The 13,826-nt window shown below is 44.3% G+C and overlaps 2 protein-coding genes across 2 annotated transcripts in view; one reads left to right on the top strand and one right to left on the bottom strand.

Moving 5' to 3' along the window:
- LOC133381673 (regulator of G-protein signaling 10-like) lies at positions 1 to 702 on the bottom strand. Its single transcript, XM_061621046.1, has 2 exons — positions 356 to 702; positions 1 to 317 (listed from the first exon to the last, which is right to left on the bottom strand). Exons 1-2 carry the CDS (start codon positions 662 to 664, stop codon positions 168 to 170), a joined length of 459 nt encoding a protein of 152 aa, XP_061477030.1. The 5' UTR covers positions 665 to 702; the 3' UTR covers positions 1 to 167.
- A 906-nt stretch (positions 703 to 1,608) lies between these two features.
- LOC133378986 (vomeronasal type-2 receptor 26-like) overlaps positions 1,609 to 13,826 on the top strand; it is a 40,835-nt gene continuing 28,617 nt past the window's right edge. The window contains exon 1 of the mRNA XM_061613599.1: positions 1,609 to 1,644. Within this exon, the coding sequence (XP_061469583.1) occupies positions 1,609 to 1,644 (36 nt within the window). The remainder of the gene's footprint in view (positions 1,645 to 13,826) is intronic.

Raw genomic sequence — 13,826 nt, 5'->3', positions numbered from 1 at the left:
CTATGCAAAAACAATCAGGTCATTCAAGCAAAGGTTAAGCATTGCAAAACAGGGTTCTTATATTTTTCAAGCTCGAAATGCAATTGTGTTAACCTCACAGACTATTCCTGAGAACTCATTTGCTTTTCATTAGTCTCAGTGGGATCTATTGTTTGTTGTTGTTTGGATCATGTGTTGTAAATTCTAGAAGCTCTTTTTGCTACAGTTTGAGCATCTGGTGAATTCTCTTCCTGTTCTTCGGTCTGCTTCAGTTTAAGAAATGCATCTGACTTTAAGAAGCGGCTGTAGCTATCATACTTCATGAGGTTGAAGATCTGTGGGATTGCAGCACAGTCTAGTTACAGGGCAGCATCTGGTTTTGAAGTTTCTGAAACATTAGAGGGTGAGGTTCTTCCAATATTGACTCATCCAAACGGGATTGCCCTTCAACGTTGACTTGGAAAGAAGCTTTACTTGACAGGAAAGTCGTGTAAATTTCATTTGCCTTTGTCTGCATCCTAAATCTCTTGACGCCTTCTGGATCCTCCAGTAAATTTTCTAGCGATGTAGCCCATCTTGTGGTACCATTTAAACTTTGGTGGCTGCTGCTTGGCTTGCTGTCGTTGTCATTTATTTCTGACGGAGGTCGCTTCCTACTAAGCCTGCTCGCCGCACGGGTGAACATCTCTCGGTGGCAATTGCAGACCCGCGGCGTGGAGGAGGTCCTCGAGCTGGGCGCTCTCTTGGCCAGCTCCCGCCCAGCCTCCCTGGGAGGTGCCTCGTGCACCGCTTTATATTTATATATATTTATATTTATATTTATAGGCTGCCTTTCATGTAAAATAACAAGGTGATTTGCAGAATAAAATCAATACAAAAGACAAATAAAATCCTAAAAACACAAGCACAAATACCACAGAAATCCAAAAGTTTTAATGGTGCCAGTACTAAAAAGCAGTGTTTCGGAATGCCTTTGTGAATAGTTATAACTAGCTAGCGTAAGACCATTACAGCAGGTGTCCGTGTTACCTCTAGCAGAAGGTTATTCTGCGTTTGTGTTGGAATTGCTCTTTAATATGCTTTTAAAGCTTTTTTTTAAAAAATAAGCTCTTTTTAAAAAAGATGTTTTTAAGGATGTTTTGTTATATTTTAAAGTCTGTTTTTATGATCTTTTAGAGTGTTTTTAGTCTTGTTTGCTGCCCTGGGCTCCTACTGGGATGAAGGGCAGGATATAAATCTAATTAGCACCAACAACAGCAACAACATCACCGTCATCCCACAGTCTTGGGGCTCCTCCAGAGATGATCCTCACAGTCCTACGCAAATTTAACATTAGCAAAGAGACAAGAGATGGGGCTGTGCTGAGCAGACCCTCTGCTTGGTTTAAATGTCTGAAAGGAGAGGGAGCTTTCTCATGTACAGTCTTCTACACAATCTGGAGCCCTGGTTGCTCGGTATTCCAGATCATGTGGACATCTGGAAATGTGAAGACTGGTGTGGACATTTACACTTCACCACACACACACACAAGGTACTGTTTTGTATTAACTTTGCATGTGCTGATTTATGGGCATTATGCAAATTTAGCAACAGTCAGTGACATGAGCCCTGTGGAACATTCCTGGAATGATGATGATGAAGAAGAAGAAGAAGAAGAAGGTCCTGGTAACTAAGGGAGGGTCCTAGTAACTTGCAACAAGAAAGTGTTGAAGCAGAAGGCTTCAGCACTTTTGACAGTGACAACTGCTTCCCCTTAGCTACAACAATTACAACAGAGTTACAACGATGATGTAACAGATACAACAGAGGGAATGCTGGCTGACCAGGAGGCAGCCGCTTCTCCTCCCCTCCATCCTCCCTCTTCACCCCAGCCACAGCACCTGCACTCACCTCCTCTAGAGGAGGAGGATCTTGATGAAGTGCAACTGCCACCATCACCCCAGACATGCAAACAACTGCTGGCAGGCTCAGCTGGCCCCACTTTTCTATCTCGCGGGAATGCTCATGTGTCCATCCATTCCCATTCTGTGACACCTTCCTCACACAAGTAGAGAGAGCCCGCCTGAACCTACTTAAGGCTGAAAGGGTGTGTGTGTAATTGCTGCAACAATGTCTTAGCTTTGAGTAGTCATGCCTAGTTATGTTGTGTAGAGATGCAGAATCTTCTGTGACCTGTAAGCTGATCCATGAAGCTCTCTGAATGGAATTTTTTCATTAAACATACTGGAGAAAAGTACACCAGCGGGTCTGAGTCTGATTCCAACAGGCTTGGCCAGGACAGTCGGTATGATTAAAACAGAAACACAGTACATTTCACCTTGTTGGAGGAGGGGGACTGTGACTTGGAAACCTGTGTGCCTGCTCAAGTCTGTATTCCAGGTGCTGCTGGTGGGCATCTTCAAGGCCCAACAGAGACACAGGGGGAGATGAGGAGAGTCCAACTTCTGCTAAGAAGACTGGGTGTCTCTCAGGCACCAGGGAGGAACCACTGGAAAATGAGAGTATTCTGACATAACCATAGCAGGCAAAAAGTTTGACTCCCAGCAAGGGCCTCACAAAACTAGATTTGCCTCACAAATTAGCAAAAAAACTGCCTCACTACAATATTTGAACCTGGATGCAGGATAATGATTCCTGAGTTGGACAATGGATTGCAGTTCGCAAATAGGGCAGGGAAATACCTGCCATGGCTGCAGTCTTTGGAGTTCCAATCCATCTTCTCCCCCCACCATCAACATCTGTTTTGATCTAGATGAATGGGCAGCATTTAAGGCGTGTGCCACGGCTTGGACACTGAAGTAAGTGCTGTAGCTGTCTTGAGACAGGGCTCTCTCCAGCTCCTCGGGGGGCAGCACCTCCAGTTTCTCCTTTTCTGTGCATCTTCTCCAACCTTTCACTGCCAACAAATGCCTTGAATATGAACAATGAAATGCTTTCTTCCAAAACTGGTCAAGAGCACGTGAGGAGGAACTATTATAGTTATATTTTGTTCTTATTTGGGACTTCATTACGAAGGACAGAGAACCATGAATGTACTGGAAGACATCGGGATCATAAGACAAGTTCAGCTTGAACTCCTGAAAAGCTGTTGTGATCCAGACTTTGGCCCCGATTTGTTTCTCAAGTCTATGTTGCAGTGTGATGATTGGGCCCCATCCCATCTGAGCACTCTCATAATAAACAAACACATTGACTTGTCTCCATAGGAGATATGGCTTACTCGGGATAAGTGTTTCATATAGATTCTTTTCTGCTAGTCTTTTTGTTAAGGCAATGCAAATTCCACTGCTGATCATCAGAGGTGGCAGGGCACTCATGAACCTTTCTCCATTGTCATTGTCTGGAGCAACGAGACCGATCCACGTCCATCCAAAATGTAGAAGCAGTTTGACAATCCCTGGGTACTGAGTTTCTTCTTTGGGGACCATCCGGTAGACGAAAGGGAACTGGGTCTTATCATCAAGAACTGAGCAGTAAAGCCATAACTCATCTAGTGAGGAAAGATAGAGACTAGTGTTTTGTTTTGCTTTCAAGATAAGGATTGGATATTTATTAACCTAAAATGATCCATATCTAACAAAGGCCACTGCCAGACTGTTGCTAATGTTGGGTGGGATTTAACCATGTGCAGCAATTTAGGTTGTGCAATTAAAAATGATTTGGAGCTCTTACACAATAAACCTGCCAACCCACCCCAGTAGAATTTTTTTCAATAAGATGCAATTTTATCTAACCTTCCTACAAAGAAGTCAGGATGAATGCAGTCAGGTCAGCTGGAAGCACCTTCATTCTGCTCCACAGAGTCTTTTGTACTGTTTTTGCTTGAGACTTTGAGAGAGTGTGTCAAAAGCAATACAATTTACAGTTGTATATCAGAGGAAGCAAATGCTGTGAGCACACTAGTCAACTACAGCAAAGTGTTTCCATTGGCCACACCTGGAGGGGTAACAGGTTGATCTGCAGATCAGTTGCAAATTCTCTTTGAAGCAAATTTTAAAAATGCACTCAAGCTGATCCCACCAGGTTCTAGACTAAAAAGGGGTGAGGCTTGACTAACCTTGTGTGCCACCATTTTCAGAGAACAGAGGTGGAGACACATTGGAACCAGTGTAACAGTGAGTTACAAGACATTCAAGAGCTCTGTCGCCCCAGCACAACAAATCAACTTTTTTTTTAAAAAAATGAAATTTTTGTAATTAGGAAGGTGACAGGGAAATGCATTGAAAAGTGTGATTTGAACAAATGACTAATGGGAAGATGTATATATACTCCACACGCAAATCAGGATGAAGCCAAGAGGAATGCTCAATAAAAAGCTGACATGGTGTAACCACCATGTAAATGTTGTGCAAGTGAATAAGGATGAATGATTAATAAACAGGCTACTGGGGGGGGGCTTGTTAAAGAAAAGTCTTTTCCTCTGGCCACATTTTTTAAAAGAAATTTAGGAACGGTCCACAGCCAATTCCAGTATGGTAAGCGGAAGAGGATATAATGGAATTTGGCCATGTTGTACCTGCAAGGGGGAACACACCCAACAGCTGGTGAGTTGGAACTGGGTAACTACCTCCTGTACCAGTTTGAGGAAGGTGTTAGTTTGTGACAAAGACCCATTTCTGGTCAAGGGGCATGTCCATGCCGGAAGTAGAATACAAGATAAAGCAACATAATAAAAACCATACATGCTATAATTATGGCAATGCATATGTAATATGGATTAACTATATTCTGAGCTGCGGGATTAATAACTAAGTCTGGGGCGCTCTGCGGAGACGTAACTTCAGGCTCAGACCGGGGACTGTCTGCGAAAGCCACTTTTCTTCAGGGGTCTTCCTCCGTCCCTCACCTGTTGGGGAATCCTTGGCTATTCCCGTCTCTGGCTCCTGCACCTCGATAGGTGCGGATGCTTTCTTGACTCTGGTGTGGTGGATCCACTTGGCCTTGCCGTCAATCTTTAGCGCTGCATCCGTGGTTAACAGCACCTGGACTGGTTGGCTTCACTCGGGCTGGAGTGTTTCCTTCTTCCACGTCTTGATCCGGACCCAATCTCCTGGTCTAAAAGGGTGAATGGCGGCGTCCAGTGGCAATCTCTGGAACTCTTGAGAGTATCTATAGAGTTTGGAAAGAACAGACTGCAGGGCAATAACATATTCTTTGATCACAGCATCTCCCACTATTTGATTTATTTCAAGAGGCTGGGTCTTGAGAGCTGCCAGTACTGGCGGTCTCCCAAATAAAACTTCAAATGGGGTCAACTTAGTCTGTCCTCTGGGAGTGCAACGAAAAATTGTCAATGCCATAGGTAGGGCGTTTACCCAATTTTGTCCAGTCTCTTGGCAAAGCTTGGTTAACGTGGCCTTCAAGGACCTGTTAGATGGAAGAAAACTTGGTCAAGAAACTCTGAGTCATAATGATGGAAACAGGCCAGAATGCCTGTCTGTAGGGCAGAAATGTTGTTTATTAGTGCTGTGCACACACACCCATTGTCCTTGGTTTTAGTCTGGAGGGGCTCATCAGATCGACCTGCCCTGTGTCGACCCAGGGACCACCCACACTGGCTCAGAGCCACCCCTGAATAAGTTTGGGGACAGTGGAGAAGGAGAGGGGGGAAGGAGACATCCACAGGCTCACCACCCCTAAAACAGGAGCTGTCCCTGGTACCTAGGACCAAGCTTTTAAAGTAGATATTCTTATCCCACTTTGAATCGGATTTGAAATTGTTTTCAGATACATTTTTATTGTTGATTTTTTTTCATGATGTTTTCATTTTTAATTGCTACGGGATGTTTCATGGGAAGCAACTAAGAAAATAAATAAATAATATTAGAAAGGAGAAGCAAAACATCCATCTGCACCTAATGACTTACCCCTGAACCCTCATGAAGGGAGGCTTGGAAAAGAGATATGAACGTTGATCATGAAAACGTTTTGGAGAGATGACCCCACTAATGAGGAAGCCTCCAGGCCGGTAGTAATTCTGTGCTTCATGTTGATCTCTGATCAGATTCAAGGGGCATTTTGCCTTCATCCTCCCACAGACTCCATGGGGCCTCAGGAGCAGAACTAGCATCAGAAGCAGCAGGGAGATCATTCTGGTTCTTCTTGCTAGTTTTAGACCTCTCTTGTGAGTAATCGCCTCACCTCCACAGCCAGCTAATCAGAAGCCTTGCAGGACTGAAATTGCAGTGGTTTTACTAACACAGATGGTGTCCAGCGATGGCTTCAGAGCTAAACAGGAAACCCATTAAATTCAATCAAACAAATCCCTCCCCCTCAATTTTCACCTGCCCTAAATATTGGCCCAAGCTATCTCTGGCACAGGAGATATTCCTAACACCATCCTTTTCATTCACAGTGTGATAAACAGCCTTCTGATGTCTTTCATTCTAATCTTCAGGTTATATGTCTCAAAGGCAATCTCCAGAAATATCTTTTGAGCTTTGGCAAGAATAAATCACGATGATTTTGATAATTATAGGGAGAAGAAGGTTCACCTCTTCAACATGCTGGAGTCCCTGTGTGGCTTGAGGGGCAGGTTCAGAGCTGGAGAAAAAGACATGTTTGCAAGATTGGTAGGATGTTGAAAGTCAGGACCTCAGAAGTAGCTGTCTCTAAAATACTACCAGTTGCATGCACAGGGCTAGCTAGATAGCTCAGCTTTGTAGTCTCAATGCACAGATGAGATGATGGTGTCCCTCCTGGAGTTTGGATTTGTTAAGCATTGAGGAACATTTTGGAACAAGTCGGGCCTATGCAAAATGGGCAGGCACCTCTTGAACCAGGATGGAACGAGATTGCACAAAAAATCAAAAGGGGGGCAGAGCAGCTTTTAAACTGATGGAGGGGGGAAGGCTGATCACAGCTGAGGAAGGTCCGATTTGGAATAAAGTTTCCCCCATGCTGCTACCACAAAAAAGTAGAAACGGTTCTCAAGCAGTGTTTCCCATAGTTCCAGACTCATTTGAGCTTTTCCTTTTATTGAAACGCTCTCCTTCCCCGCTTTTGAGGGATGCATCTGGCCCATCTCAGCCTTAGAAAGCAAATGAGTGAGAAGCAGAGGCTGGTCCCTGAGGGCGAAGGGGACAATACCCCACCAATCTCAGCCAGTCCCCACCCACCTGTCTCCTTACATTCAACCACTCAGGGGGTGGCCCTGCCCTGTCATTCAGGGCTGTGGAGTCTGTACGCCAAACCTTCAACTCTGTCTCCTCTATTTTTCTACTGTCCGACTCCGACTCCTTCATAAATGGAAAATGTATATTAACTAGTAATAACAAATTTGCTGTCGTAAAATGGTAGCACAAGGCATTTCATCACCACCACGTGAATCATCAGGCTAGATTGATAGAACATAAAATATATTTATTTGATTAAAATTTCTGAACAAGAAAACTTTCCTAAATTCCTATGAAAGTTTTTATTATGAAGCTGGAGTCGGAGTCGGTACATTTCTACCGACTCAGACTGAGACTCCACCCAAAATTGCTTCCGACTCCGAATCCATGACTCCGACTCTGACTCCACAGCCCTGCTGTCATTCACTCTAGCTCTGGCTCCCTGTGTCTTGTTCCCTACTAGTCCCTTTGGGCAACAGCCACTGCTGGAGCAAGCAATCTCTCCCCCCTGCTCTGCTCACTTTGGAGATAATGCTGCTGTAACCTCCTCCATTTAGATGTGTTGGTTTGTGGTTTGGTGTCAGCTTCAGCTGTTCTTCCTGGGTGACTCTTTCCAGGCCAGGGTGGGTAATTCTACAGGTTGAATGAACTTCAATGTGGCCTTCATTTGGGCAGCTTTGAAACTTGTCAACTTTGCACCCCAAAGCGGAGAGGGGACCGTAGCAGAGGCTCAGGAGGAATCAGGACTAGGAAAAGCCTCTCCCTGCCTGGGACCCTGGAGAGCAGCTGCCAGTCAGAGGAGACAATACTGGGCTAGATATGCCTATAGTCTGCCCCAGCATATAGGGCAGCTTCCCATGGTCCACATGGAAACTTGCAAGTTCAACTCCTCTGTACAGCCTAAGCTGAGCAAAGATATAATGGAATCGTATATTAATTACTTTTTCCAGAAAAGGCATAGATTACAATCATTTACTTTGATCCAGAATTCATGATATTGGAAAGAATTTTCCATCCGTGCTCGCTCAATATTGGCACTTCTGAGTCATCTTAAAAAAAGAAAAATGGAAATGGACTGCCTTCAAGTCGATCCTGACTTATGGCGACCCTATGAACAGAGATTTCATGGTGAGTGGTATTCAGAGGTGGTTTACCATTGCCTCCCACTGAGGCTGAGAGGCAGTGACTGGCCCAAGGTCACCCAGTGAGCTTCATGGCTGTGTGGGGATTCGAGCCCTGGTATCCCAGGTCATAGTCCAAAACTCTAACCACTATGCCACACTGGGTCTCTTTGTATCCAGCTACTGAACACTAAAGTCAGGATCATTCAGACCATGGCAAAGGTTTATCCCTCTCTATAATATGTTAGAAATTGGGCCTATCCAATGAAGCTGTATGTTGGAAGATTTGGGACAGACTAAAAAATGGAAATGGACTGCCTTCAAGTCGATCCCGACTTACAGCTACCCTATGAATAGGGTTTTCATGGTAAGCAGTATTCAGGGGGATTTCCCTCTGAGGCTAGTCCTCCCCAGCTGGCTTGGGCCTGCTCAGCTTGCCACAGCTGCACAAGCCAGCCCCTTCCTTGTCCACAACTGCCATCTGGGGGGCAACTGGGCTTCTTGGGACTATGCAGCTTGCCCACAGCTGCACAGGTGGCAGGGCATGTAACCCCTGAGCCAGTCGCTGTGGGGGTGATGTTTAGCTGGCCCTTGACACATGAGCAGGGATTTGAGCTCACAGACTCTGGACTCCCAGCCAGGTTTTCCTTCCCACTGTGCTATATCAGCTATCAGGGTAAATGGAGGGTCCTTTATTTGGGGGAGGAAGGTAGGAAAGGAGGCTGATGATGGTGGTAATAGTAATACTTTGCCCTACAGTTTGTGCATTACCTCTTTTCAACACATAAGCAAACCTGTGGTATTAAAAATGGAAATGGACTGCCTTCAAGTCGATCCCGACTTATGGCAACCCTACGAATAGGGTTTTCATGGTAAGCGGTATTCAGGGGGAGTTTACCATTGCCGTCCTCTGAGGCTGAGAGGCAGTGACTGGCCCAAGATCACCCAGTGAGCTTCATGGCTGTGTGGGGATTCAAACCCTGGTCTCCCAGGTCGTAGTCCAACCCTCTAACCACTACCATGATGCAATCTCTGCGGTGGGGGGAAGGAAGCATCCAGTGATGTGGGGGGCAACACCAGAGACAGAAAAAAAAGATGTCTTCTTTGACTTCAATAGGAAAATAATATTCCCTTTTCAACAACATGGTTGCCATTTATTAGTGTCTTCACAAATTCTCTTCTTCTCTGTAGATCAGCCTTACCAGTGTGTCTCCAGATGTTGTTGGACCACAACTCCCGGCAGCCTCAGCCAGCATTGCCAATGGTCAGAAAAGATGGGAGTTGTGGTCCAACAACATCTGGAGGCACACTGGTTGGGAAAGGCTGCTGTAGATAGACCATCAGAGAGGCCAGATGATGTTTTCACTACAAGCTGAATATTGCCCCCTCACCCGCACCTGGCCCTTCTGCCTTCTGACTTGGCTGGTTGTTGTGTGGGGAAATCTTCCCTCCAGGGGTCTGTTTGTGTCTTTGAGGACTCCACTTCCATGTCCCCTCAATTCATCTAATTAAAGCTGCAGCTACAGGGATCAGGGCCTTCTCCCTCTTGTCTCACTCGTACACATTGGCTTGGCTATTGGCAAAGGAAGTTGAGAAATATTTGAAATGGCAAGCATCGGGGACAGCGTATGGGAGAGCAGTTGAAAGGAGAAAGAGCCAATCAGGAAGCAGAGCCCCTCAGGCCCGCCCTCCGTGCTCTGAGGAGACATTTTGGAGGGACAGTCCTGAAAGACGGGGAGGGGGGCTTCAGATCATGACTATCTGAACTGGATTGATTTGTGAAAACATTCGGCAGAAGATGTTCTGCCCATTTTTGTGGGAAATGCCAGAACTGACCACATTCTCTGTCAAAGGGTTCTCTCTCCCCTCACAAGCACACACACACTGCAATGCAGTCCAATCACAATTATTGGTTAGCCTTATAATAACCCCTTTGCCACCACACCAAGGAAGACTCGTGACGCAAGAGTGGAATAATGTTATATTTATTAAATATAACATACTAAATCAAATGCAATTCAGCCAATTATTCAAATCTAACTTGCTTCGGGCAGGTGAGGCCAAACCTAACTGAAAGGGAATACTCCCTCAACTTATAAAGGCAAAGAATTCTCATCAGACTATAACTCCAGAGTCAAGGGCGTGGGTGAAATCCTCCCTCCTTGCTACTGGAGTCAGTTGTGTGGTTCCAACCTCCACACCATGGCCCCGCCATATAGGCGTTCACCATGATGCGCAAGCCGGTCCCACGAGGACACTCCCCAGATCCCCACCAGACATGAAGCCCTGATGGTTCCCTAGGGAGTGCCCTTTTCCAGAATGCCTTAACCGCCTCGGTTTAACCCCAATATACCTCACCTGCCCAAATCCCATGCCAGCCAGAGCAGACACGCCACAACCCAACCCAATAAGCCAATTGAATTAAACCCAAGCAGTATGGAGTAGGCAAAACCAAAGGGATACTGAAATCAGGATCCCCCCCAAAAAATTCCTACTCAGCCCCATTATAGCGACCAGCGAAGCCCATACTGTCAAGGGAGGGAGGGTGGGTGCCGCAAGGCAAAAAAGGCAAACGCTGTGGGGAAGGAGCAGCCTTATATCTGCTGCTCAAACCCCTGCCTGATTGGTCTAAAAATCCCACGTGGCTCGACCACAGAACTTCATGAACATTCCCGAGCCTTCCTATAATTAGGGTGATGGCAAATCCGCCCCTCAAAAGGAACGCCATTGCCTAAAAATAGGATCTTAATTTTTGCTCCAGTGGGCTAGTGGTGATGGTAATCAGAAAGGGACCAGAGTCAAACCAAACATAAAATAAATGGGAAAGCTTTAGTCAAACCAAAGCAGAGAAATGATGAAATAAACTCAGGAATAACTGAAATAAAATAATATAAAGAGTGCGTGAATGAAATGTAAGAGCCCCTTTTATAAATGGGAAACAATACTAGTATGGCAAAGGAAAACAGTTGATCAGACACCGATAAAGCATGTCGTTTACTTAACCATAAATTGCATCCTCCTAAAACCTCCACCCAAACTTGTGAAAAGTTCACTAAATTCATGGATTACGGTTACTAATCCAAGAAGTGATCCAAGGAGACATATGATGTAGGCTTGTCCAGTGATATATTCTTTCTGATATGAAGTTGTTATCCATATTAATTTTTTATTGGTAAATTCTTTGATATCTGAAGATATTCATGCACTTTTAAATTATATTCCTGTAGTATGGGGGTTAACAGGACAACAACAGTGGACTTTGCGAGCTCTGATAGTTGCTAACAGACTTCAAGCCTGGAAGAATAGATACCCACCATCTGTTACACAATGGACTGAGTACTGTTGCTCCCCCTGCTATCATTTTGCCTTGAGCAGGTACAGTAACTTGTTTACAAGATATACCAATACATAACACATGGACCATCACAAAAACCTCACTGCCCTGGCTACATTTGGACATATTACATATAGACACCAATTCTGAGTGGATACCTATTTGGACATCTGGAGGGCTTCACTTAATGTTTATGCTTCACTCAAGCCATATGTACTGAAGGGTACTGAATCTGTAATATGAACTAATGGTGGTTCACTGTTACTACTAATAGCAGGACTTTTTTTTAATGGTGCTCACTGGTACTGAGTACCGGCACCTCTTTTTTTGTTACCAATGGCATCTATTTTGTTTTGACACCCAAGGTATACTTATCAGTGTATGAATACTGGTACCTTTTTTTTAAAGCACACTGACTATTAATGAAAAATGAAATGGACTGCCTTCAAGTCGATTTCAACTTATGGAGACCCTATGAATAATGTTTTCATGGTAAGCGGTATTCACAGGGGGTTTACCATTGCCTCCCTCTGAGGCTGAGAGGCAGTGACTGGCCCTTGGTCACCCAGTCAGCTTCATGGTTGTGTGGGGATTTGAACCCTGGTCTCTCAGGTCGTAGTCCAACACCTTAACCACTACACCACAATGGTTCTATTAATATTCATATATTATTTCTTTTTTCCTTTTTATACCTTTGATATTTTATTTACTGTATTTCATTTTATTTCATTTTTTCTTTCTTTTTCTTTCATTGTTAAATTTGAGATATTTTTTTCAATAAAAAGAAACTTATTTTTATTTAGTTGCCAGGCCCGGCCTCCAAGAGGTCTTCTGTATCTTTCAAAGTTGTGCAGGGGAAATGGAGAATTCCACCTTGTGGTTTTTCTCATTACAGGTTGCAAGAACACCTGCACTTGGCTGATTTTCTCTTCTCCTAAAGATACAGGATCAGTCTCAGGCCAGGAACCTGGCAACCCTAATTCACAGACCTTATTATTTTTAGGCCAGGAGTTTGTATATCTGTTGCCAGATTACTCAGATGGAAGAAGCAGGCCATGAATCCTGAAGGAAAGATTTCATATTAATGGTAACCTCACCTTAGTGACCTGCTACTTCTTGTTCAGCAGGAACACCTGTCCTTGCAATGCCTGGTGTCTACGTTGGTGGTTTCATTTATTTATTTATAAATAACACAGTCTGCGTCTGTGTTAGAATTGCTTTTAATATGTTTTCTTTAATATGTTTTAACTTTTTTTTTAAAAAAAGATGTTTTTAAAGCTTTTTAAAAAATGTTTTTGTTTTGTTTTAATGTATTTTAAGGTCTTTTTGTGATGTTTTAAAGTGTTTTTACCATTTCTGTTTGCCGCCCTGGGCTCTTGCTGGGAGGAAGGGTGGGGTATAAATCAAATAATAAGTAATATGTTTGTTTGTTTGTTTGTTTGTTTGTTTGTTTGTTTGTTTGTTTGTTTGTTTGTTTGTTATTTGATGTATATCCCGCCCTTCCTCCCAGCAGGAGCCCAGATTTCCTTCTGCAGAAGGAGCATCTCCCAATATAGATACCTATAAGGGAAGCTCACAAGCAGGACCTAAGCAGAACAGCACTCTCCCCACGTGCAGTTCCCAGCGACTGGTTTTCATAAGGACATAAGCAGAGGTTGGAAAAGTTACTTTTTAAAACTACAACTCCCATCAGCCCCAGCCAGCATGGCCACTGGATTGGGCTGATGGGAGCTGTAGTTGAAAAAAGTAACTTTTCCAAGCTCTGGACATAAGAGTGTCCTTGCTGGATCAGTCCATCTAGTCCAATGTTTTGCTCTCACAGTAGCCAACCAGATGCCCACGGGAAGCGCAGAAGCAGGATCTGAATGCAACAGCACTCTTTCCATTTGTGATTCCCAGCACCTGGCATACAGAGGCAGACTGTCTACAACCACGGAAGTACAGCATAGTCATCATGGCTAATAGCCTTTGATAGCCTTATCCTCCATGAATTTGCCAAATCCCTTTTAAAAGCCATCTAAGTTGGTAGACATTATTACTTCTTCTCTGGGGTGAATTCCATACTTTAACTATGCACTTATGCATTTTACTATTTTATGAGGGCCGGGATCTCATCTCGGTCGTCCCAGAGTGCAGGACTCAGAATAATGGGCTCAAGTTGCAGGAAGCCAGATTTCAACTGGACATCAGGAGAAACTTCCTAACTTGTTAGACCCAGATGACAATGGAATCAATTACCTAGGGAGGCAGTGGGCTCTCCGACACTGGAGGCCTTCA

Source organism: Rhineura floridana, chromosome 3 (genome assembly GCF_030035675.1).
Source record: "Rhineura floridana isolate rRhiFlo1 chromosome 3, rRhiFlo1.hap2, whole genome shotgun sequence".
Classification (NCBI taxonomy): Eukaryota; Metazoa; Chordata; class Lepidosauria; order Squamata; family Rhineuridae; genus Rhineura; species Rhineura floridana.
The sequence above is the reverse complement of the archived record's forward strand: the minus strand, read 5'-3'. Positions and strand labels throughout refer to the sequence as shown.